The sequence below is a fragment of the Artemia franciscana genome, chromosome 3 (genome assembly GCF_032884065.1).
Source record: "Artemia franciscana chromosome 3, ASM3288406v1, whole genome shotgun sequence".
NCBI lineage: Eukaryota > Metazoa > Arthropoda > Branchiopoda > Anostraca > Artemiidae > Artemia > Artemia franciscana.
In genome coordinates, this window is record NC_088865.1 from 22,881,707 (window position 1) to 22,909,463 (window position 27,757).

At 37.3% G+C, this 27,757-nt stretch overlaps 1 protein-coding gene across 2 annotated transcripts; it reads right to left on the reverse strand.

The window, feature by feature from the left end:
* Positions 1 to 1,228: 1,228 nt before the first annotated feature.
* LOC136025032 (rRNA methyltransferase 3, mitochondrial-like) lies at positions 1,229 to 27,088 on the reverse strand. 2 transcript variants are annotated; one of them, XM_065700674.1, is made up of 4 exons: positions 26,869 to 27,088; positions 20,467 to 20,705; positions 7,079 to 7,371; positions 1,229 to 1,487 (listed from the first exon to the last, which is right to left on the reverse strand). In XM_065700674.1, the coding sequence occupies exons 1-4, from the start codon at positions 27,039 to 27,041 to the stop codon at positions 1,242 to 1,244; spliced, it is 951 nt and encodes a 316-aa protein (XP_065556746.1). In that variant the 5' UTR covers positions 27,042 to 27,088; the 3' UTR covers positions 1,229 to 1,241. The 2 variants fall into 2 exon arrangements, with proteins under 2 accessions (XP_065556746.1, XP_065556747.1); XM_065700675.1 differs by lacking the exon at positions 26,869 to 27,088 and adding an exon at positions 26,166 to 26,297.
* Between the last annotated feature and the right edge of the window lie 669 nt (positions 27,089 to 27,757).

Genomic DNA, 27,757 nt, shown 5'->3' on the forward strand with positions numbered 1-27,757 from the left:
ATTCCCCTCCCCCACGGAAACTTTCCCCACATGCAAAATGAGTAGCCAAAAACAAAGTATGACAAGTAAAAATAACTAAGACAAGAAAGAAATTCAGAGAATTCTACCTATATTTCAAAATTTAGGCATAATGTATAGTATAGAATATCCAATAGTATTTATTTTTACATTCTTATTTATTTTAATTCCTTTTTCTTGAGTAGGCGGTATAGAAGGGTAAGATACAGGTTAAGGAAAATAATTTGAAAATAAAGTAAGTGGCAAATTTGGAAGTTTCACGATGTAAGTGCGCAGAGATAAGAGATTGGGATTAAGAAGCGCGAGTAATTAGTTCCCGTTGATTTGGTCTGCTACCGACCAGAGTTTTCACTCGCAAAAATATTTGGGAGTAGGAAAAAAGGATTTCACCAACTGGCTGGTCATTTTTAATGACTGATTTGTGTGATATTACTACTAAAATTACTCATAATAATAAAACAATTAACAAGCACCCTTCATCTTTCTTGTGGGAGAAAATGCAAAATTCTACATTTTTGTAAATAGGAGCTTGAAACTTCCACATTTGGGTTCACCAATATGCTGAGTCTAATGGTGTGATGTTCATTACGATGGCCAGCCTTTTAGGAGTATTTTCTCAATTTTTCAAAATCAGGTACATTTTCTCAGGCTTGCGGTGTTTGATGAGTAACATTAAATTTATTGAACTTTATATATTTACAATCAACATAAAAAATATTTTGATGAATTCATTGTTATTAAAATTCCCTTTTTTTTAGAGTTTTTCTAAGAAATTTTTCGGAGGGGAGCACAATGGACCCCAACAAAGATATGTGCAGCAGCACTTGTATATCGCTATTATTTTTTTTAAATTGATAACAGTTTAGAGAAAAAAAGGAAATACTTTTGAAAAGCAAGTTCTTTGTCTTTAAAATAGTTTCGAAACGTTTTCTTTAAAAAAAAACTCCAGTTTCTTGGAAAGATTTTCTATACGAAATGCTAGGCATTCAAAATGAAAAGAAGAAAAAGAATTCAGAGATATTCTGATTGAGTAGCCCCTTTGAAATACTTTCCAATTTGAAACTTATGGAGCGTCCTTCTCCCTGTTATCTTAGAATATATTCACGAAATAAAATTTAAGTCTGATATAAAGGACAATTGAGATTTGGCTTTTAAAAAAAAAACTATGTTTCTATGCTCAATTATACAGATATTGAACTATCATCAAGAATTTCGCGAACCAATTATTTATTTTCTTTACAAAATGAAGTCAAATGAAAAAGTAACACACCGGCAGCAACAGCTACACTCAAGCTTTCCACATTATTTCTTAATGGTATATGAACAGCCCTTCCATTTCTAGATTTCACAAATTCCAAGGCTTCATCACTAACACCTTCCGTCTCTCCTCCCATTATAATTGTAGACCTTGGTTCATTTGTAGTCTCGTGATAGGATACAACAGGAATTCCTACAGGAAGGTTATTAACCTAAAAAAAACACAATAAATATGAATAATCAACTAAATAAACAAATGAGGAATGATATAGAAGGATAATTTTCATTCTAAAATCATCGGCAGTTAGTTTACCTCTTCTGGGGAAAATTCTATTTGAGTAATAATGGGGACTTTGTTGAGGAAAAACGAGGGAAGTTGGGTGTAAGAGAAGAACAATGACTTAGGGATAAGTGCATTTGTGCAGAGTTATTGAAATAATAGCGGATAGACGATAATCTTAAATACTATTGGCAAAATGCAAGAAAAGTTTTGCTTTCCTTCCCTCGAAGGTAACCAGATTGGTTATGCAGAGAGGAGATATAAGGGAATTTACTCTCATTAAAGATAAATCTTAGGGCTCTATTCTGTCAAAAACTTCCTTGTTCACGGATAATGCTGAGAACAGAAAAGGTGTCTACGAAGATAGAGGCACTATCCTCAGTCTGACACGCAACTTCCCGAGGAGGCAACGTCTTTTCCTGACGGAAACAGGGAGAATTCCTCTGTGAAAGGAGGCTCGACGGAGATTCGGTATAGGTTTTCCTGAGGATAATAAGTATCCTAACTCTCGAGTCCAGAGAACGAGATGGAGGGATGCTTGGAGTTGATAAAATGGGTGGCTATAAAGAAATTATTAGTATGTTGTGGTAAGGGCGCATCCAGGATTTTTGGTCGGGGGAGTTTTTCGGAGAGGTTTTACAAAATAATACTGAAAAACGCATCAAAAATTTGTATATATGCATATTTGCTACGCTTTTACGGGTCAGACAAAAAATTCAGGGGGAAGAGGGGGGGTATAAATTAGGACCTATCCCCCCAGATACGGCTTCGTGTTATGGTATCCTTAGAGGAACAATCGGAATTCATTCCAATTGACAATATCAATTCGAGCACACTTTTCAGCGCCCGCACGAAAAGAAGAACTGCACGGTCCAGATTTAACTGAATTGAAAAACACTCTTAATTTGCACTCAGGACAGGTTAGGTCTTTGTCAAAACATTTTGTATACCCGGAGGTTAATTTGGTAAGTCGCAAGCTGTTAACAAGTGGAATTTTAGATAATAGCTGAAAAGTTGTTAATGCGAATATACTTCACCACTATACTCCTCGTGGTATTAGTGTTTTAAATACTGTAGCCGCTATGTTAAATAGTTGAAGCTCAGTTGCCAATGACTTTGCTAGTAAGTTTAATCTGTTCAACAACGAGCAGTAATATTGTTTTCGTTTCTTTCTTTTTTCAAACAAGGATACAATTGTTAATTTTGATGACCTCGAGCAAAGACGCAAAGTCGTCGGCTGGAAGCGGTTTTGCCGAAAAAAACATTTTTGTCGAAACTGAGTAACAAACACTATCTTGTAAAAAAAAAAAAAAAAAAAAAAAAAAAAAAAAAAAAAAAAAAATCACACGTCCAGAGCATAACAATATTCTGAGTCTTGCCACTCCACGATTCAGGAGGTCAATTTTAGCTTAGTGCCATTTTCAAACGAGAAGTTACTACAGCTTAAGTAGGGACTTTGAAAAAGGGTGATCTGTAAACCCTCGTTTGCTGATACTACTCCTGTTGTTGTGCAGATTGCACCGGAAGCTAGCTCAAATAGCCATTGCCCAATGTGTGAGCATTGAATGTTCTGGAAAGGTTGCTGCCTCCTGTACCTTCCAGCACAGTAGTTGAGTTGCCAACAGTTAAAAATAAAGACGTAGAATCGCTTTATCTCTTACGGTAGATGTGGCATAAGCGAAAAAGTCTTATTAGAAGTTGTGACAGAGCTGAGGTTGCTAGTACTTCAGCTGAAATCACAGCTTGTACCGGAACCAGTCCCTGCCTCAGAAGATTAGAATCTTAAATTCCAATGAGTCTGCTGCTAAGTGAGACATCCCATTGATCTTTTCTTACATTTTATTGTGAAACTCCCAATTATTTGTCGAGATTAAAATCTGTCAATCAGATGAAACACATTTTGTCTAAAGTGGCATTTTTAATACATGTTTAGCCAATTCCGCTTTGCCATGTCTTACCTATATTCCATAATTTTTACGCGGCTTTGTCGAAACCGATATTTGTTCCATTTTATTTCAGAAACGATTCACTTTAGGCCAATAAAAATAAACACAACAATAGGAGAAATTTTCCCTCTTTATTTTGAAAACAAAAATCAACACTCTAGCTGTAGCTGATTCTGAGATACAAATGTCATAATTTTCAAACTCGTTTACCTCGGGTTTTTGGGAGAACAGATTAAGCAAAACCGCTTTCAGGCGACTCATTTTTGGCGAGTCATATTCGTATTTTAAACCCCCATAATACAAGGGAAGATCGGTATCAAAAAAAGTCGTTATTCAGCGCTCCTAGGTCAATGAAACTTTTAGTAACAGATCTTTGGCTCAAAGTAGTCACATCTTTATCTTCATAAGTATTATAATTTGCTATAAAAGTTGGCACTATCAGTACCTGTACCAATATCTCTCATAGTGACATGCCAAAACATTTTCCGATTCCAAATCCACCTTCGTTGACTCGATTCCATCATGATTCCCGATTCTTAGCCAAATTCAATACGTCATACTAACTAGATTTCAACTAAAATTAGGGGGCACTGAATGGTGTGATTCAGTGCTAGCTTAAAGAGCAAAAATGGCTGAGTAGGATATGGCAGGGTAGCTCCCATGACTTCATTCGATTCCTAAATCAGACTAGAGTTGATTTTCCGAAACTAAGATTGGTAATAAACCAATATCAACAGAAGTTTTAAGATATACTAGTGGGAAAGGGTGGAGGCAAGAACTTAAAAACTCTTCTACGGGCCTTAGTATGGATCATATATCGATTCTTGAAAGTTTCATTTACAAAATACAACATATTTCCAAGTCCACAAGAAACTCACTGTTCTAGAAGGGGAAGAGATTTGTAGAACGAGCTTGAAACCACATTTCCGAGACTAGTTTGAACCTTTGGTTTATTCCTAAAAGTTTTATTAATCCAATAACTTGATTGTGCCTCTTCCAAAGCCACTTCCTCATCATTGCTAAATGCCTTTCTCTTTAGGTTTTCTGTTTAAACAAAAGCTAAGAGCTCATATGGCATGAGCTCTAGCAAAATTCTAAGAATCAATACATTGATTTAAAAAGAAAATCAGAGGCTTAATGCCGGTCGGGAATTAAAATAAGACCTCTGAGACACAAGGTCCTTCTAAATATCAAAATTCATTAAGATCCGATCATCCACTCGTTAGTTAAAAATTCCTGATTGTTTCTAATTTTTCCTCTTCTTTCAGCCCCCCAGATGGTCAGATCGAGGAAAACAACTTTATCAAGTCAATTTGTACAGGTCCCTGACACGCCTACCGATTCTTATCGTCCTAGCACATCCAGAAGCACCAAACTCACCAAAGCACCGGACTCCCCCCCCCTAACTTCCTCAAAGAGAACGGATCCATTCCGGTTGCGTCAATCACGTATCTACGACATTCGCTTATTCTACCCACCAAGTTTCATCCCGATCTCTCCACTCTAGGCGTTTTCCAATATTTCTGTTTTCCCCCTAGAACTCCCCCAATGTCACTAGAACTGGTCGGGATTTAAAATAAGAGCTCTGAGACATGAGCTCCTTCTAAATATCAAATTTCATTAACATCTGGTAACCCGTTCTTAAGTTAAAAATACCTCAACTTTTCTAATTATTCCGAATTAACACCCTCCAACTCCCCCAAAGAGAGCGAATCCGCTCCAATTATGTCAATCACGTATCAAGAACTTGTGCTTATTCTTCCCATCAAGTTTCATCCCGATCTCTCCACTCTAAGTTTTTTCCAAGATTTCCGGTTTCCAAGATTTCTGTTTCCCCGCTCGAGGCCCCTATGTCCCGGGTCCGATTCTAATTAAAAATGGAGCATCTGAGACATAGAATCTTTCCATATATCAAGTTTCATTAAGATCCGATCACCCATTCGTAAGATAAAGAAACCTCAATTTTCACGCTTTCCAATATTTCCAGTTTCCCGCTCCAACTCCCCCAATGTCATCGGATCTGGTCGCAATTTAAAATAAAAGCTCTGAAGCACAATATATTTCTAAATATCAAATTTCATTAAGATCTGTTCGTAAGTTACAAATGCCTCATATTTTCTAATTTTTCTCAATTGCCCCCACCCTAAACTTTACCAAAGAGAGCGGATCCAGTCCGGTTGTGTCAGTCACGTATCTTGGACTTGTGGTTATTCTTCCCACTAAGTTTCATCCTGATCTCTCCACTCTAAGCATTTTCCAATACCCCCCCCCCCCCCCAACTCCACCCAATGACACTGGATCCGGTCGAGAATTAAAATAAGAGATCTGAGTCACGAGGTCCTTCTAAATAAGAAATTTCATTAAGATCCGATCAATTCGTAAGTTAAAAATACCTAATTTTTCTAATTTTTCAGAATCAACCCTTCCCCCGACTCACCCAAAGAGAGCGGATCCGTTCCAATTATGTCAATCACGTATCTAGGACTTGTGCTTAGTTTTTCCACCAAGTTTCATCCCGATCCCTCCACTCTAAGCGTTTTCCAAGATTTTAGGTTTCCCCCTCGAACTCCCCCCAATGTCACCGGATCCCGTAGGGATTTAAAATAAGAGCTCTGAGGCACGATATCCTTTAAAATATCAAATTTCATTAAGATCCGATCATCCGTTCGTAAGTTAAAAATACCTGATTTTGTCTAGTTTTTCCAAATTAACCGATATAACTTGGAGAAGCGAAAAATATTTTAGGGCTAGTTTAGATGATAATAACAGAGATACAGATATTAACTAAGGTTCTTAATATTGTAAATAAGAGGTTTGTCAATGGTCTCTATTGATTTTCTATCTGTACGAGGCCTGACTTTGTTTCGAGACACACGAGAATTGTGCTAGCTCTGTTGATAGTTAGACGTTAGACGATTTTTACACTATAGAAAGGAACAAATTTGCATGAGGGTGTGAGGTGGATGAGGGTAGGCTAAAAGCGTTGGGAGAGTTTTCTTTCATCGTTTACTAGGTGCTTATTTCATTTTTGCACTTGCCTGTTGATCCATCCGTCCTAATCGAGTAGTTAGAGCGATAGAATCAGAATCCTTTGTTCGACAAGCGGGGGTTCGATTCCTAGTGTCGGTGGTTATTTGGTTTGGGACGAGGGTTAGAAGCGTGACTATATAAGCTGAACCAGAATCGACCCAGCTCTAAAAATGGATAGCTGGAGAAATCTGGGAAAAATGAGCAGGAAGGAAAATGAGCGAAAGTTTTCGTCATTTTTCGTCTTATGTGGAGTTCTTTGATTTGTAATTGTTTTAGTTTATGACTCAGAATAATGTTAAAGTTGAGCACCACTTTTTCCTTCCATTTTTGTGTTCATGACCCATAAGCATCTTGGAGCTAAATATCTACTGATCACTTTAGCCACAACAACATTTTTTTTCCGCTTTCGACCACTCTAGAAATATCCTCCACTCCCAACCCTCTTCCCAAGAAGTTAAAAGTATTCACTTGTTGTACCTAGGAAACCGAATAGCCTCAGAACGTTTTTACCTTCATGTTTTCTTAAATATTTGCGCGAATTACTTACATTACTTATTGCTACGTAGACTTTCGAATCTGCGGGTATTAAGTTTTCAATATCATGCCATTGCAAACTGCTTAACAGGGGTATTTTGAAGTGTCCACCAGACCCAGCTCTCAAGGTCTTAGAATTCCAAATATCAACACATCCTTTCGTCGAGTATAACATTTCACATCCAGCTCCAGCAACTGTTCTAATTATAGCTCCCATGTTGGAGGGATCTCGTACATTATCACAGATAACAGACAGAGGATAAGGATCTTTTGGTTGAAACTGCTTCTCTGGTTGTTTAAAGAACCCTAAAAGAAGACAAAATACTATAAGTATTATAATATGCTATAAATGTTATTACTATCAGTACCGGTACCACTTCCTCGACTAGTAATGTGCCAAAACATTTTCCGATTCCAAATCCATTTCATGGTCCAGATCCGACATGATCTCCGATTCTTAGCCAAATCTAATACGCCACACTAACTAGATTTCAACTAAAATTAAGGGGCATGGAAGTGTGTGATACCCTCCACCTCTAATAAAGGTTTTTCTACGCTCAATCATTTTATTTTTATTTTTTTAAATTTTGTTCTAATTCTACACATAAAGGACGCTTCATGTTAAAGTTGAAAGATGGCTGCAAAAAAAACAACATCAAAGACAAAACAACATATTTTTCTGACTTTGTTTATAGTCCACCCCCTAACAAAATTACTCAGACCTCCCTCCTCCAATCTAAGAGTCAGAACTGTGTGCACCTGCTTTTTGAACGAAGATCACGTATTCTAATGCTCTTTTTTAGATACAAAAGTAATCAGAAGCCATTAGCTAACGAGCCATTTTTCGACCCCGGTAAATGTGGCCCATATTTCAATCTCTTGCAGTCAAACATGGCGTTATCTCAATATTTTGGAGCGGCAATTTTAATCGAAAACATTGAAATATTGAAAAAAAAAAATATGTTTCCAAAGGTACCAGGATCTGTGCATCCCATTGTAATGGAACAAATCTGTGAATAATTGCTCACTTGTAATAGAAAGACCCATATATAAATTTTTGAAGATCGGTCGGCTTTCTACGCATTATTAAAAAAAATTCAATTCATTTTACGATAATTATATTCTTAAAAATAACAAAAGCTAAGAGCTCATATGGCACTTGTGACGAGGCAAGAAGAGCTAAGAGCCAAGAGCTCATATGGTATGAGCTCTAACAAATTTCTAAGAACCAATAATTTGATTTAAAAGAAAAATCAGAGGCTTAATGCCGGTCAGGATTTAAAATAAGAGCTCTGAGTCACGATGTCCCTCTAAATATCAAAATTCATTAAGATCCGATCACCCACTCGTAAGTTATAAATACCTAATTTTTTCTAATTTTTCATCTCCCTTTAGCCCCCCAGATGGTCGAATCTGGGAAAACGACTTTATCAAGTCATTTTTTGCAGCTCCCTGGCACGCCTACCAATTTTCATCGTCCTATCACGTCCAGAAGCACCAAACTCGCCAAATCACTGAACCCCTCCCTCGAGCTCCCCCAAAGAGAGCGAATCCAGTACTGTTACGTCAATCATATATCAAGGACATTTGCTTATTCTATCCACCAAGCTTCATCCCGATTCCTCCAATCCAAGTGTTTTCCAAGATTTCCCCCTCCAACTCCCCCTAATGTCAAAAGATCTGGTCGGGATTTGAAATAAGAGCTCTGAGACATGAATTCCTTCTAAATATCAAATTTCATTAAGATCCGATCACCTATTCATAAGATAAAAATACTCCAATTTTCACGTTTTCCAGGAATTCCGGTTTCCCCCTCCAACACCCCCCAATGTCACAGGATCTGGTCGGAATTTAAAATTAGAGCTTTAAAGCACAACATCCTTCGAAATATCAAATTTCATTAAGATCTGGCCACCCTTTCGTAAATTACGAATACCTCAATTTTCAGAATTACTCCCCCTCCAACTCCACCAAAGAGAGCAGATCCGGTCCGGTTATGTCAGTCACGTATCATAGACAGGTTTTTATTCTTCCCATCCACTTTCATCCTGATCTCTCTGCTTTAAGTATTTTCTAAGATTTCTGGTCCCCCCCAACTGCCCCCCCCCAATGACGCTGCATCCGGTTGAGATTTAAAATAAGAGATCTGAGTTACGAGATCCTTCTAAATATGAAGTTTCAAGAAGATCCAATCACTCCTTCGTAAGTTAAAAATACGTCATTTTTTCTAATTTTTCAGAATTAACCCCTCCCCCAATAGAGCGGATCCGTTCCAATTATGTAAATCCCTATCTAAGACTTCTGCTTATTTATACCACCAAGTTTCATCCCGACCCCTCCAATTTAAGCGTTTTCCGTGATTTTAGGTTCCCCCACCCCAAACTTAACCCAATGTCACCAGATCCGGTCGGGATTTAAAATAAGAGCTTTGAGATACGATATCCTTCTAAACATCAAATTTCATTGAGATCCGATCACCCGTTCGTAAGTTAAAAGTACCTCATTTTTTCTAATTTTTCAGAATTAACACCCCCCCCCCCAGCTACCCCAAAGAGAGCGGATCTGTTCCGGTTATGTCAATCATGTATCTAGGACTTGTGCTTATTTTTCCCACCAAGTTTCATCCCGATCCCTCCACTCTAAGTGTTTTCCAAGATTTTATGTTTCCTCCTACCAACTCCCCCTCCCGCAATGTCACCAGATCCAATTGGGATTTAAAATAAGAGCTCTGAGACACGATATCCTTCTAAATATCAAATTTCATTGAGATCCGATTACCCGTTCGTAAGTTAAAAATACCTCATTTTTTAAGTGTTTTCCAAGATTTTAGGTTCCCCCCTCCCAACTCCCCCCCAATGTCACCAGATCCGGTCGAGATTTAAAATAAGAGCTCTGAGACACGATATCCTTCTAAATATCAAATTTCATTGAGATCCGATCACCCGTTCGTAAGTTAAAAATACCTCATTTTTTCTAATTTTTCCTAATTAACCCTCCCCCCCCAACTAACCCAAAGAGAAAGGATCCGTTCCGGTTATGTCAATTATGTATCTAGGACTTGTGCTTATTTTTGCCACCAAGTTTCATCCCGATCCCTCCACTCTAAGTGTTTTCCAAGATTTTAGGTTCCCCCTCCCAAATCCCCCCCCAATGTCACCAGATCCGGTCGGGATTTAAAATAACAGCTCTGAGACACGATATCCGTCCAAACCACAAATTTAATTAAGATCCGATCAACCGTTCGTAAGTTAAAAATACTTCAATTTTTCTATTTTTTTCCAAATTAACGGGTCCCCCACCCCACCCCTCCAGATGGTCAAATTGGGAAAACGACTATTTCTAATTTAATCTAGTCCGGTCCCTGATATGCCTGCCCAATTTCATCGTCCTAGCTTACCTGGAAGTGCCTAAAGTAGCAAAACCGGGACCGACAGACAAACAGACCGACAGACCGACAGAATTTGCGATTGCTATATGTCACTTGGTTAATACCAAGTGCCATAAAAACCATACAGATCTTGTTATGAGGATCCAAACGGGTCCCCCACCTCTATCTTTCGCAAACATATAAGGATCCATAGAACTGCCACAAATCACTGTTAATTGGTCTATAATAATGGTTATTTTTTTCTACACTTCACATGCGTTTAGGGACGAATGCGCAACCGCACACTTGCATGGTCCTCGAAAATCAGAATCTTTTCAAGAGCTCTTTCGATAGCTGAACCGATTACCTAGCTTAAGCATATCGCTTGGTAGCATTTTCACCCAGTTTGGGCCAGAATTGTTGTTTTGCTGGAGAAAATGGCAAAATCTTGGCCTTTTGCTACTCAAAAAGGGGGCATTAGACCGTCAAATCCGTTGAAGTGAGCTATCTCCCGATAATTTACAAACATTGGTTCGGCACACCACCCTTGGAAAGAAAAATAAACACATATTAGTGCTTATCCTTCTCTGGAAATATGCCAAATTTTGTATTTTCGTAGATAGGTACGTGAAACGTCTTTTCCAGTGTTTTTGAATTTGTTGAAATTTGAGGGTGTAATTCTCATCAAGATTGTCTCCTTTTTTAAAAATCTTTTTCCACTTTTTTTAAGACTGTAAATATTATAAGAGCAATTACTCTTGTTAAGTCACTTGATAGGTCAATTTAATGAACTTAACAAAATTTGGAATCGTCAGAAAAGGTATATTCCTTTGATGTACAGACATATTCTTATCAGAAATTTTAGCTTTGAGTCTTATAGCTACTGTTGGCATGGGTCGTTTATTGCTAATAGTTTGCTATCATTACTTTTTTAATATATGAACCCTTTTACCTTAAGCATGGTGTTTGCATAATTTGATTGATCACAGAAAACAGGGAAGATAATTGAGACCTTAAAATTGTGCTTACTTAGTTCCCTAGATGATCTTAGTCACAGGAAAAAAATATGCTTCCTTTTTGTTAATATTTAACTTGATAGAAAAAGTCATATTTCAAAAATTTGCGAACAATTTATTGAACAAATGAAATTTTGTTTGATCCACTATGTGTAAAATCTGACTTTCGAAAAACTATACACGCGTTTTTCCTTCAAAATTTACATATGAACTGCCCCATAGTTTTCCAGAAGAGTGGGAGCATTAGTTTGCTTCCATAAATATAGTTTTGTATATTCCTTTTTTTCATAAGAAAAACTATTTTGACCTGTCAGTACCACATCGTAGAACTCGCACTACCTTTTCGACAGAGTACTCTTCAAGTATTCCACGACCATTAGTTTGATAAAAGCAGCCATCGTGATCGTAGTTTTTCAGAAGCATTGGGAAAAGGATGGCATTGAGCCCTTCAAACATGCAAGACTACATGTGCTCTCAATGTCCAATTTAAAACTTTGCAATATGCTAAAATGCGACACTTGCCTATTTTAAATGTAGCAATTGCATAATATTTTTATTTGCATAAAAAGGGGAAAGGCCTGGGGATTGTTTCAGATAAAATTCTAGCACGATCCAAATTCCAAGGTATAACAATCTAACTCTATTTATCTGAACCCTATTTTATTTGAAATTTTATTCAAATAACTCTATTTTATTTGAAATTTAGTCGTTTGGTCAAGTACAAACCAAAAAAAAATTACTAAAATTTTCGCATGGATTTTTATTTATAAAAAAGAATGTATTTTTTAATTAGCAAAAGATACTTGAGGAACGCCCTCTACTTAAGCAAACGACCAAATTTCATATAAAATGCTTTATCAGTCGATCACATTGAGATGTTTAGATTGCTAAACCTTGTTGGAGCTTGCTTTAGTTGCTAACCAAAACTGTTAGTAATAAGCGACCCATGCCAACACTAGCTATAAGAATAAAGGCTAAAACTTTTGATAACAATATGTCTGTACATCAAAGGAAGATACATTTCCTGACGATTCCAGATTTTAACAAGTTCATTAAATTGACTTATCAAGTGATTTATCAAGAGTAATTGCTCTTATAATATTTACAGTCTCAGAAAAAGGAGAAAAACATCCATTAAAAAAAGGAGATAATCTTGATGAGAATTACACGCTCAAATTTCAACAAATTCTAAAAGAGGTTCCACGCATCTATCTACAAAAATACAAAATTTGGCGTCTTTCCAGCAAAGAATAACCACAAATATTTGTTTGCTTTTCTTGCCGAGAGTGGCGTGGCGAACCAGAGTTTAAAATTTTCGGAATATAGCTAACTTCAACGGATTTAACGTTCTAGTGCCCCTTGTTTTTAAGTAGCAAGAGGTCAAGATTTTGCCATTTTCAACTGCAAAACAACAATTATTGTCCAAACAGGGTGAAAATACTATCAAGCGAAATGCTTGAGCTAGGCAATAAGTTTAAAACTATCGAAAGAGTTCCTGAAAAGTCTCTCAGTTTCGGAGGCCATGCTAGCATGCGGTCGCGCATTCGTCCCAAAACACCTGTGAAGTACATAAAAAAAATGACTATTATTATAGACCTATTAATAGTAAGTTGCAACTATTCTTTTTCGTATCCTTTTTTGTTTGAGGAAGACGGAGGAGGTGGGTGAGTATCTTATGCAACTACAAGTTCATTCTTAGGCCCACATGTTCAGACTTTTCAATATCAAATTCCCTTTTTTCAGTATGAAACTTCAACAATAGAAATGTCAAAACAACGAGATTCTAGAAATGATGTGTCTGATGAACAAGTTTTTTTTTATTACGGAAAAAATAATATTTCTTATTAAAAGTAATTTTAAGGTTTACGAAAAAAATAAAAACTTGAATAGCTCATCAAGGATTTTATAAAAGTAAACTTTCTAATATCAATACTAAGAAAGGAGCAGAGGGGTAGGCTTTCATTTGTTTATCAATAAGAGAAATTTTATATTTAGAAGGCCTTTGTAGTACCATTTCTCTATCTCAGTTCCAAACGTAGACACTAAAATAACTCTAATTTAGCTCACTCATCGGCTCTGGATCAAGGACAAGCAAGAACCATCTTTTTTTGACTCCAGGAAGAATAATGTGCAGCTTTTCGAAATCCGCTGTCAAATTAATGAATTCAACCTACATTTTTTACGTTTTTACATTTTTTGTAAAGACTGTTGAGGCTACACCTTTATCACTTTCTCACAATAAAATGAAACAGGCAGCATAGGAAAAAAGGAAACACACTTGTCACCCCAACAATAGATTACAACACTCAGTAATAACCCTTTTCGTTATCTAAATTTTATAGACTCACGATGGGATAGGGGAGTGTTAGGAAAGTCTTAGTCCTCTCCGACTACCAATTATATGGCAAGACCATGGGGAGGTAGCACCCTGTTTAAAACTTAATGATGCAATTATTTTATGTTCATATTACTTGAGGTGCAGGATAGCCATGTTAAACTTCTTTTGAATCAGAATTACACAGGAATTTTTAATGTGTATGATTAGAGAAGATGAATTGGGCCGGTGGACCCTCTAATGCCCCTAACAAATCCCATTCCGTCTTTTGATCGGAGAGGTGTCCTGCAACTTGTTTGAACTGAAATCATGCAAGTGTTCTCAATCTGTATGACTGCAGGATCAATGATAGCCCTTGACCCTTCCACCGCCAAACTGGAATAACGCAAGGATTGAATCTGTATGATCAGAGTAGCAAAGTAGACAAGCAGCCCTAAAAAAAACATCTAAACTTCTTATACTAACTTTCTAAGGCCAAGTTGTTTCTACCAGAATGAACGACCATATTTGCAATCAGAGGTGAAAGCAGTGAAAAGCATGCAAGTCTTCTCAACCTGTATAACTGCAGGATCCACGATATCGCTTGACCCTTACAGCACCAAACTGGAATCACGCAAGAATTTTGTATCTGTATGATCAGAGTAGCAAAGTAGACAAGCAACCCTCAAACAGCTTCTGAACTTCCTATATCAACTTTCTAAGGGAAAGTTGTTTGTACCATAATGAATGACCAGATATACAGGTGTCCTTAATCTGTATGACTGCAGGATCGATGATATCCCTTGAGTTGTTTGTACCAGAATGAACCAGATTGTACCAGATTGATTCAATTTTTTCTGATTCTCCGCAAGAGATACCGGGGTGCCAACTTGGACAAGCATATTCGAGATGCATATGGATAAAAGACGTGTAAATCCTTAAGGAGTGGGAAGAGGGAATACTAAATTTATTTAGGAGCTTAAGGAGGGCTTTGAACACAATAGCTCTATGGATGATCTATTTAACGTGGATATCGCACTTTAAATTTGAACAAATTGTGACGCCAAGTAGTTTAAATGAGGACACAGAAATTTCAAGAGGGATAGGATTAATTAAACAGGGCGAGGATTTCTGAAGCAAGTTTCGACAACCGTTAGGTCATCAACAAATTTCCACCGGTCGGAAAATTCCTTTGCGAGGCTGTTAATCATGACTAAAAAGGAGGGGGCCTAGGAGAGTACCTTGGGGTATGCCATTGTGGACAGGGAGAGGATTTGAATAACGATTCTGGTATTTGCCAACCTACAATCTAATTGTTAAGAAAGAGGCAAACAATTTCACCAGTAAGGGATCAATATTGAACGCATTAACCAGTTTCTCAATTAAAATATTGTAGTTAACAAGGTGAAATGCTTTCTGAAGGTCAATGGGAATTAAATTTAGCCAGGAATTAGGCTTTTCGAGGAATTTCCCGATGTGGTCAATAAAAGAAACGAGGTAGTGGGAAGTAGAAGTGGATTTTAGGTTCCCGAATTACCTCAGATCAGTAAGAGGTAGGATTTTTTTCCTTTATCCAATCTGCAAGGAATTCTTCATAAAGTTTCGAGAAAACAGGAGTAAGAGAAATAGAACGAACGCCTTCCAAACCACACTTTTCGTTTTTCTTTTTCAAAATGGTTATGAAACTCTGTTTTAAAATTGTTGGAATTCACCCAGACTCGGTAATTTCGTTCAACAGGAAAGACGAAGGCTTAGAAAGGAAGTATCCGAAGGCAATAATAAGAGGAAAGGGATATCCAAAGGACAAGCACTTCCTTTTCTTAGTTTTTTAATTCTTCTTTCTGTCTCAGACAAGGAAACAGTGAGAAAGAAGGAGGGCCCCTGTTGGTAATTGGTCGGACAATGCTGGAAGGTTCCAGACAATGGAAGCAAGGAATTTATTTTGATTACTGGCAGTAACATCAGGGAACTCGGGTAGATTGAAGTTAAGCTGCTCGAGCCTCCTGCCACACAGCTTTTTAACCTTGTAATACCAATTTTTGGTTTATTAGTGAACAATTCTTCGACCTTATTTTTGTAGTACGATCGTGCCAATTTACGAATGTCTCTTTTAATTGATTTTCTTAGTTTATTGGCTTCATTCAGTTTACCATTTTTGAAAACTTTCAATTTAGTTCTAATGAGTGTTTTGATAGTTTGGTTAATAGAGGGTTTATCACTGGAACACCTTTTAAATCTTTTTTTCTGGGAAACAAATTTGATATTTATCAATTAGCTTTTTGTTAAACACGGCCATTTTCTCATCTAGATTTTTTAAAATATAAATATCAGACCAATTTTCAATATTCAGCCACATACCAAACGAAAGAAGACCAGAATTTAGAAGAGGGCGATAAGTGCCATAAGTTATTGAGAAAAAATGCTTAAAGTTTGAGGAGGGGGATAAAAGAATCTAAAGATGATAACTCCCACCTAATGGGAGCAAAGGTGAGGCTGTAAAAATTATACATTTGTTAAAATAACATCAAGAGAGGTATTTCCTTGAGTCATTGGTATTTTAACAATTTCCTTTGCTTTAAGTGAGGAGCAAAACGAATCCATTTTAAGGTCGATGGCATCGTCAACTAAACAAAGCCAAGCATTGGGGTACTTAGAAATTGCAGGATCAGCACTTGTCTGCAATTGCTGGATGAATTTACGTTTTGAATCGATATTTTGATTTGGGGAGTAATAGAAAACAGCTATTGCAATAATATTAAATGGATGAGGGAGTAATTTTCGTCTAATATTTAGCCAGAGGATTTCATCATACTCGGATAAACTAGGGGCTTGAATAACCTTTAGGTAAAGGTTACTCTTAGTAAAGAACAAAACACCGCCACCTTTTTTTCCGAGTGGGTGGTCTAAAGGACGAAGTTTAATAAACCTGAATAATTTGTCAGGCGCAGGAACCCTTGGTCATGGGACTGTGGATTAATGTTTTGAATCGACATTTTGATTTGGAAGTTTAATAAACCTGAATAATTTGTCAGGCGCAGGGACCCTTGGTCATGGGACTGTGGATTAACGTTTTGAATCGACATTTTGATTTGGGGAGTAACAGAAAACAGCTATTGCAATAATATGAAATGGATGAGGGAGTAATTTTGGTCTAATATTTAGCCAGAAGATTTCATCATGCTCGGATAAACTAGGGGCTTGAATAACCTTTAGGTAATAAACCTGAATAATTTGTCAGGCGCAGGGACCCTTGGTCATGGGACTGTGAATTTACGTTTTGAATCGACATTTTGTTTTGGAGAGTAACAGAAAACAGCTATTGCAATAATATGAAATGGATGAGGGAGTAATTTTGGTCTAATATTTAGCCAGAGGATTTCATCATACTCGGATAAACTAGGGGCTTGAATAACCTTTAGGTAAAGGTTACTCTTAGTAAAGAACAAAACACCGCCACCTTTTTTTCTTAGTGGGTGGTCTAAAGGACGAAGTTTAATAAACCTGAATAATTTGTCAGGCGCAGGGACCCTTGGTCATAGGACTGTGGGTTAACGTTTTGAATCGACATTTTGATTTGGGGAGTAACAGAAAACAGCTATTGCAATAATATGAAATGGATGAGGGAGTAATTTTGGTCTAATATTTAGCCAGAGGATTTCATCATACTCGGATAAACTAGGGGCTTGAATAACCTTTAGGTAAAGGTTACTCTTAGTAAAGAACAAAACACCGCCACCTTTTTTTCCGAGTGGGTGGTCTAAAGGACGAAGTTTAATAAACCTGAATAATTTGTCAGGCGCAGGGACCCTTGGTCATGGGACTGTGGATTAACGTTTTGGATCGACATTTTGATTTGGGGAGTAACAGAAAACAGCTATTGCAATAATATCAAATGGATGAGGGAGTAATTTTGGTCTAATATTTAGCCAGAGGATTTCATCATACTCGGATAAACTAGGAGCTTGAATAACCTTTAGGTAAAGGTTACTCTTAGTAAAGAACAAAACACCGCCACCTTTTTTTCCGAGTGGGTGGTCTAAAGGACGAAGTTTAATAAACCTGAATAATTTGTCAGGCGCAGGGACCCTTGGTCATGGGACTGTGGATTAACGTTTTGGATCGACATTTTGATTTGGGGAGTAACAGAAAACAGCTATTGCAATAATATCAAATGGATGAGGGAGTAATTTTGGTCTAATATTTAGCCAGAGGATTTCATCATACTCGGATAAACTAGGAGCTTGAATAACCTTTAGGTAAAGGTTACTCTTAGTAAAGAACAAAACACCACCACCTTTTTTTCCGAGTGGGTGGTCTAAAGGACGAAGTTTAATAAACCTGAATAATTTGTCAGGCGCAGGGACCCTTGGTCATGGGACTGTTAATTTACGTTTTGAATCGATATTTTGATTTGGGGAGTAACAGAAAACAGCTATTGCAATAATATCAAATGGATGAGGGAGTACTTTTGGTGTAATATTTAGCCAGAGGATTTTTTCATCATACTCGGATAAACTAGGGGCTCGAATAGCCTTTGGGTAAAGGTTACTCTTAGTAAAAACGAAACACTGTCATCTTTTTTTCCGAGTGGGTGGTCTAAAGGACGAAGTTTAATAAACTCTGAATAATTTGTCAGGCACAGGGACTCTTGGTCATGGGACTATACTTCAGTAATAGCTATAATATCTAATAGATTTGATTCTGAAAGCACCTCAAGTTCGGTAAACTTTTCAAAATTAAGACTTTCAGCAGTAGTAACTAAAAGTTTGGGAAAAAAACCGATTGGAGAATCGCAAAAGGAAGACTTGATGAGTTTGAGAATTTCCAGGGTAGGGTTTTAATTTAATATTATGATACTTTGGAGAAGAATGGCAAGAGAATGAAAATGGCAAGAGAATGAAGAGAATCCAATTTACTTTGGAGATTTGGAGGTAGGAAGACGAGCAAGCATATGGACAAGGCATGATGAAGGAGGTGCAACTTGTTTCCAGTTGACGGGAAGTGAGACAATTAGGATTTATTACAAGACAATTTTTAAATGCAAAGTCTCACACCTGAGTCACATTGACAGGGTAGGCACGATGGATAAAACGAATGGGCTGGAGGTGGGAATTCGTGGAGACAGGGTAAGAAGGAGTCGAATTGGGAGGATTTTTGATAGAGGAAAGCAGGAGATGGGAAGGCAAGAAGGTGCTGGGAAAGGGAAGTGGAGTGGAAACTTTCTGGGAGGATGAAGGTTGGATTTACTTTGGCAAATGACGGGCGGAGGCCCGAACCAGTCAACAACATCTTAGGTGCATGGAGTGGATAGAGTATGCAAGGGGTTTGTGACTGGAAGGGATATGAGTAAGAGGGGATTGTGAGAGGGTTTGGGTGCGATGGTGATTTGACTGACCGTGAGTAAATTTCTGGGTTGGTGGGGCGTCTTGGAGAGAGGATACCTGGAGTATGTTGCTTTGTATCGGATAGGGAGGGAGATAACGAGGGGTAATTAATAAGGGAGGAATGGGATCTGTAGTGCTGCCTAAAAAAGGGGTTTTCCAGTGTAGAATCTTTGACTGGTAACAGCTGGGACTACCCAAGTTTTTGCACTTGGCTTTTGTTTGCAGCTTGATTTTTTTTTTTTTTTTGCAAAAAGGAAGAGAGGATATAAATATGCAGGTTATCACACCCAAAACAATGCCTGCTTGATGCTAACTTACATAAAGTAACATGGTCAAAATTACACTTTTCTTTAGTACACTTGCCAGTGAAGTAAAAATAACGAGCAAATCTTTTGGTCGCACTTGTTATGTAAAAAACGGGAACAAACGATTAGACAAACAAAGTTATTTGTATCAGAACAAATGACAAGATTTAGAATCACACGTGAAAGCAGTGAAAAGCATACAAGTATTCTCAATCTGTATGACTGCAGGATCAATGATAACCCTTGACCCTTACAGCACCAAACTGGAATCACGCAAGGATTTTGAATCTGAATGATCAGAGTAGCAAAGTAGACAAGCAGCCCTCAAGCAACTTTCAAACTTCCTATACCCACTTTCTAAGGGAAAGTTGTTTGTACCAGAATGGTGCAAGAATTTGCAGTCAGAGGTGAAAGCAGGTCGTTGAATATTGCAGGTTTTTGCAATAGACCTATTCAAAATTCAGGTAGTAGGATGAACAGAGCCTTTACGTCTTCAAACAAAGTTTTTCTGAACATGATGTAAAAGGTGGTGACCTGCCAATTTTTAGTTTGTATATTCTTTAAGCCTTCTTGTTGCAATTAAGAGAGCTTAGTGGAGGTCTTTGTCAATTATCTTTGCTTTTCCTTTGTTGTTCATATGCTGAAAAAAAAAAGATCCTCAACCCATCCCCCTTTTTCACAACTTGATAGTTTTGTCTAGCCAGTGTAATCTCAGTACTTACAGTTTAAGATTAAGTTAACAGAAACAAGGAATGAGAGAATATTTATTAGTTCTTTTTCTAAAAGAATAAGGAAAAATCTAAACAAGATATTCTGAAGGAGAAGAAGAATGAAAGAAGGAAATTTCTAATCAAACTCGAGAAAAGATATCAAGACACTCTGCAGAAGTGGATATTAAAATAAGTTATTTGACAAAAATGAGAGATAAGAGCAACAAGCAATGAAAGGATACAAGACGCAAATTTTATATTACTGAGTAGAGGAGAATCTTCAAAAAAAAGAAAAAAAAACATACCAACAATGCCTTGAGGATTTTCCAAGTTTGACCAAAGTTTTAAATCATTAAATCTGATCCTAAGCACTTGAGTTTCTTTAGGGAGTTTAAGGTCTTCAATGTACTCAGGTTTTGTGTGAAAGATCGTTGTGGGGACAATGCCAGAAGTCAGCGCCTCTTCTATCAGGCGTCTTCCTTCTAAATAAATAAGTTTCTTCTTTTCTCTGAATTTCCTTGTCTCAAATGAAGATAGTAATGAGCTATAAAAAGGAATTATTTTTAAAGAAGTCATGGATATGCATTGGCATTGTTCTTTTATGTTTATTGGTTACCTGTTTCTGTCCTGTTTTCAAAAAAAAAGTAAAAAAAAGAAGAAAACAGCAATTTTTATTTTGTATTATTAACCTGCAGGGATGAGGCTAGGGTTTTGAATTTGCAGGGGGGGGGGAAGAATGTTCACAAAATTTTCCAGTGTGCTGACAAATGTGGAGATACAAGGTAAATTAAGACACCTGATGTTGCAAGGCGTCAGAACTGTGTGTTGACGCCTTGGAGGGGGTTACCACCCCTAGCCTCCCCTTAGTAAGGCTCCGGTTCACCTGTTCCGTTTCTACCTGTTGGGATACCAGTTTATTTTTCCTTTCTTGCCTATTTCCACCCTGTTCCTTTTATGTTGATTTTTCACGCCTCAATTCCTAGAATTTGGGAATAGAAAGAAAGAAAGAAAGTTTATTTGAGCCCTACGGCCATACACAACATGATTTAATAATACAACACTGCACAGAACCCACACTCAATATAAAACGATACTTTTTTTCATTCACTCGGGCTCGACTGAGCCTCTCCCGCCTTTTCCACATATCGTGCCATTTTGCATATGGTTCCAGGCATCGAAGACCTCAGGATATCAGAAAGCAGCACCAACCGATGGTCCCCCCAAATTTCATCCCTAAGACTTTCAAGCTCCTGGCACTCCATGAGGAAATGGGCTAAATTATTATCCTCTTTTCCACAATACCCACACTTACCATTTGTACCCTTATTTTTTTTTTTTTTTCTGTCCCCTATGTACTGGAAGGCAATTTCCCCTCAACTGGATCAATGATTTTAAATATCTAAAAGGTAAATTTACCTTAAAATAATATTCTTCCCAAAAAATTTTCTTTTAATTTACTATATTCCTTCAGTGTTTCCAACGAACGTACTTAACAACCCCACTCTTGTATCTCTTGGTCTTTCAATCTCTGCATAATTTCTGGAAGGCATTGTGTGTTTCCGGGTCCGTTTCCTTCCATCCACAAATAAGAGAAGCCTAGTTTGTCAAGAGATTTGTTGAGTCCAAGTAGTTTTCCTATTAATTCGAAGCAAATCATTATAAGCTTGTTTAGCCAATCGGTCCTCAGAAAGTTGGGTTAATATCAGCCAAAACTTAAATACTTGATAAAGCCGATGCAATTTCAGTGAGAAGATGCCGAAGTCTCCTTTGATTAGCTGATTATGTGTTGTCTGGTGCAGCCTGAAAAGTCTTTTGTAGTATCTAAACTGGACTGATTCTAGCTTCTCCGCGGCCTCCAGGCCCCATAGCTCAGCTCCGCAATGGATTGCCGGTTTAATTTTCGAATCAAATATTTGCTTAAACATTTTTAATGACTTCGACTTTTTCACTAGGTCATTACGTAATATTGCACCCACTGCTGCTTTCCCTCGCTTTGACATTTCGATCACATGTTCCTTCCAACTGCAGTTAGGTGTCAGGGTAAATCCCAGATATTTCGCATTTTCCACTACCTTAATCTCTTGTCCTTTGAACCGAAATTTCTCGTTCTCGACTAAATTCCTTTTTCCTCCTTTATTGAAGATCATTATCTCCGTCTTCCCGAGGTTTAGACGTAGTTTCTTCGATTCAAGGTATTCTGCCATCAGGTCAATTAAAATCTGTAGTTCACGAGCTGTTTTCGCTACTAATGCCATGTCGTCGGCCGAAATCGTTCTGTTGCCGAGCTCAACGGTTGGGGCCCATCTTTTCTCCAAGAATTCTACAATGTCATTGACGAATATTCCGAATAGCCGAGGTGACAGGGCAATTCCTTGTTTAACACCTCTTGTCTGTTCAAATATCCTTGAATATGGGACTTGAAATCTTGAACCCACCCCTCCTTGAAAAATCATTGCCTCCCCCACTACTAAACAAAAGCTAAGATCTCATATGGCACTTGTGACGAGGCAAGAAGAGCTAAGAGCCAAGAGCTCATATGGTATGAGCTCTAACAAAATTCTAAGAATCAATAGACTGATTTAAAAGGAAAATCAAAGGCTTAATGCCGGTCAGGATTTAAAATAAGAGCTCTGAGTTATGATGTCCTTCTAAATATCAAAATTCATTAAGATCCGATCACCGACTCGTAAGTTATAAATACCTAATTTTTTCTAATATTTCCTCTCCCTTTTGCCCCCCAGATGGTTGAATCTGGGAAAACGACTTTATCAAGTCAATTTGGGCAGTTCCCTGACACGCCTACCAATTTTCATCGTCCCAGCATGTCCAGAAGCACCAAACTCGCCAAATCACTGAACCCCTCCCCACAACTCCCCCAAACAGAGCGAATCCGGTACGGTTACGTAAATTACGTATCAAGGACATTTACTTATTCTATCCACCAAGCTTCATCCTGATTCCTCCACTCCAATTGTTTTCCAAGATTTCCCCCTCCAACTCCCCCCAATGTCGAAAGATCTGGTCGGGATTTGAAATAAGAGCCCTATGACATGAATTCCTTCTAAATATCAAATTCCATTAAGATCCGATAACCTATTTGTAAGATAAAAATACCCCAATTTTCACGTTTTCCAAGAATTCCGGTTTCCCCCTCCAACTCCCTCCAATGTCACACAATCTGGTCAGAATTTAAAATTAGAGCTTTAAAGTACAAGATCCTTCTATATCAAATTTCATTAAGATCTGGTCACCCTTTCGTAAGTTACAAATACCTCATTTTTCCAAATTACCCTCCCTCCCCAACTCCACCAAAGAGAGCAGATCCGGTCCAGTTATGTCAGTCACGTATCTTAGACATGTTTTTCTTCTTCCCATCCATTTTCATCCTGATCTCTCTGCTTTAAGTATTTTCTAAGATTTCCAGTCCCCACCCCCAGCTGCCCCCCCCCAATGACGCTGGATATGGTTGAGATTTAAAGTAAGAGATCTGAGTTACGAGGTCCTTCTAAATATGAAGTTTCATGAAGATCTGATCACTCCTTTGTAAGTTAAAAATATGTCATTTTTTCTAATTTTTCAGAATTAACCCCCTCCCCTCCAATAGAGCAGATCCGTTCCAATTATGTAAATCATGTATCTAAGACTTCTGCTTACTTTTTCTACCAAGTTTCATCCCAATCCCTCCACTCTAAGTGTTTTCCAATATTTTAGGTTTCCCCCTCCCAACTCCCCCCCAATGTCACCAGATCCGGTCGGGATTTAAAATAACAGCTCTGAGACACGATATCCTTCCAAACATCAAATTTCATTAAGATCTGATCAACCGTTTGTAAGTTAAAAATACTTTATTTTTCTATTTTTTCTGAATTAACAGGCCCCCCAACCCCCCCCCCCCCAGATGGTCAAATCGGGAAAACGACTATTTCTAATTTAATCTGGACCGGTCCCTGATACACCTGCCAAATTTCATCATCCAAACTTACCTGGAAGTGCCTAAAGTAGCAAAACCAGGACCAACAGACAAACAGGCTTCTGTCAGCAAAAATTACAATGAGTCAAAAACAAAAGTGAAGAATAAAGAAACATATAGTTCAAAGATAAGTATCAGCAAGAATTAAAACTTCTCCAAAACAAAAGTGACGGACAAAGAAACACAAGGCTCAAAAATACACCACAGCAAGAACAAGGAAATATGCAGTTAAAAGATAAGCAGCAGAGTGAATTAAAAGCAACTATGGAAAAATGAGCATCAGAATATGTCAAATATGGAGTGAAAAACAAAGAATTTTGTCATTAGAAGACAAGCAACAGCAAAAATCAGAATGAGTCAAAAATGAAAGTGAAGAAGAAAGAAATATTACATTAGAAGAACAACACCAACACAATCTTCAACATCAACAAAATATGGCATAAAACTCAGTACAAACCTACAAAGACGCCATAAACAAAACAATTGTTGATTACAAGTCTTTGGGACTTTTCAATGTTCGGTGTTCCCTAGGAACCCTACATTTTCCAAAGGAAATAGTGGCAAACAAAACTGACTCAATTGGAGATCGCTCTTACAACAAGAGTCAATATATACCAGCCTACTACATGTTGAGTTCTGGGGCCTAGCCTTGAAATTGGCTATATAGTTGTTTGTTTTTGTTTTGTTTTTTTGTAACTCTCATATTGACCTTTCTTGCCATTAAAATAAAAATCCAGTGTCTGATTACCTATTCTGCTAAACACTAGAGCTTACTCCTAGAGAGTCTTTTGAGGTCTGAAGATTCTTTAACTGGGCCTCCTTTGACATTAAATGAGCTCTCTACAATACAGTAGGGGCATCAATCGGCTTATGAAAACAGTGAGATATCAGATTGTCAAAGATCACCAGGCTCTCTGGGATCTTTATGATGATTGCTCATTTGAAAATGATATTAGGAGCTAACTAAACTCTTTGGCCATGATACCTGAAGATTATTGTTTCCTTGCTTCCCTCATAACATGGCATGACATCCTCTTTCAAATTAACTTGGCCAGTAAGATACTACACTCAAAGGTGATCAACTTCCCTTGAGTTGTAGACATGTTGAAATCTATTTCAGAGTTTTTTGTTGACTCTTGTAAGAATGGGTCTGTATCAAGTTTGGTGAAAGCAAAAAAGTTAGCTGAAGATCTGAAAATCAAATTAAAATTAAAAAACCACAAGATCCAGGAAGAAGAAGAAACATTATGACTATCAGGGTATAGACAAATATCTTACTAACCCAAAAGAAAAATTTTAAGTTGAGTTTTTGTTACTATTAGTTGATATTGCTTACTCTACAGTGGAAAAAGAGCTTGAGCAGACTTTAAAATCTGAAATTTCTTTTCAAGCTAATAAAACTGTCCAATTGACAAACACTCATAACCAAATTCAAACAGATCAAATAATGTCAAATGGGAATGATCAAGATGACACTAGAGGGGACAAATTGTGCAACAAGCTAGATTCTTAAGAAGCTTTCATCAGTTCATTGAACATAATTTAGCATGTTTCCTTTATAGCTGGTCAATCACAGCATATTTACAAAAAAAAATAATACAAAATTAAGTCTATTTTAGAAATACCATTTAAAGATGTATTGAGTAGTATTTTCACCTTTTAGCTAACAAACAAATGAGAAAAAAAACATTTTACTGTCATATCTTTTTTTACCATTTTGGCTACTAGCCAATCAGCCAATTGTCCTGTCAAAGGGACAAATCCTTGTCACATTGACAACATTCCAAGTAAGCCATGCTTAGATTTAATAGTTGGCCTCTCCAAAAGGAAACAATATAATTACGAAAACCACAGAGGCTAAATTATATTATTTCTAAAGGTACATCACTTTACATTACCCATATCCTCCTTAATAGTCAAATGTACAATTCATATTATAGGCTATATTCTCTATAAGCTTCCTGTTGCTTGTTTGGGTGTAAGCATACAAGACTAGCCATACATAAGGAAACATGACAAGAGAACAATTCTTACTTCATCAGAATAATCATAGTTAACATATTTTACAGGGGGGAGCTTTTATCTTCACTTCTCTCTATGTATTTGTAGTTTTTCTATCATATTTCTAAATATTTGTATCAATTCTCAAAGTCTTGAAATACCACAGCATCTAACCAAAGCTAGACCTAACTTATCATTCTTTGTCTATTACGTGTTTTTGTGGGAAATAATTAGATGGCACTGAAGGTGTTTAATTAGATAAGCCTATATATAGAATAGGCTAATTGAAAATGGAAAAATGCAGTCAAATCTGTGTTTATTTTTCAGAAATTAAAAAAATAGACAACAGTGAAAGAATTAAAGATAAAAGTTCCCTTCTTGCAAATTGTTTTAACAAGGATCATTCTATATGTTATGAAGTAGGCCTAATAGTTGTTTTCTTATGTATAGCTGAAATCCTAGGCTACTCCTAAAAAATCCAAGGCTGAAAAAGGTGAAATGACCAATTTGACCATTAGGACGTGGGGGCGGTAGATAAAATGATACTTGTAGCCTAGACCAAGTAAGCAGGCTAATCTGAAATTTTAAAATGTAGTTGGCTATTCAGAATTTTACAGTGTTTTCTTCAAGAGGAGCCGAATAATAGCCTAGAACTGAAAGTATTTTGAATCTAACTTAAAAGCAGAAGACTTAAACGAAAGTTAAATCATCTTGTTGTCATTCAATCTAGGCTAACCTGAGTTTCTGGGCTGATACCTCAAAGGGGTTTTTATCAGTTATAGCTGAAGCTTTTTCGTCTTTATACGTGACATCGTTATCTTCAACTGCACGAAGCGGTTTCCTAATCATTCTAGAACTAAAGGTTCTGCAAAATCCATGTTTAAGACGGAAAACTTTTTCAATCACCATTTTCGAGCTTGTGTTTCAAGTTTAAAATGAAGCGCTAAATAATTCCAATAGAGCGCTGTCGGGAAAAGTCCGGTGAAGCACCCCATGCACTTTAATGTAACATTTTTAATGAGATGAAAATTATGTAAGACTACATGCAAATTATGAAGGCTGTTGACAGTTTCACTAGTTGAATATTGTTCAACTTCCAAGCATATTATTTTAGATTTTCCAATCAGAGTTAAGGCACAATCTTTTTGAAACTAGAAAAAACAAAAGCTTGAAATAGAAGTGTTTCTACCTGTAACAGAAATCTGACAAAATGCAGAACAACGTTAAAATAAAAACAAACCTATAGTCATTCATGAAAGTCAGCTTTTGCGCCAGATTGGACTATGGTGTGGCTTTGGGATCAAACAATTTTTCAGCCTATGAACGCTGTCAAAGACTACAACTACTAAGAGCTCACTGTAGCACGAAGCCACCTGTGGCTAACAACGCTACGCACACTCCTCCTCTGTCCCAATCTATTCCATGCCTCACTCTTTGAACTCTTCCAAAAAGATTCAGTTCCCTTAGACCTTTCCTTATGACATCCTCTAGCCCCAATCATGGACACTTGCTTGTCGTTTCGCCAGCAAGGATGAACCTTCATAACCTGTCGTGCCTCATCCACAGAATGTGTCTTGGTCGTCTCAAACTTCCTTCAATTATAGCTCAAGGAAGTGGGATTAAAC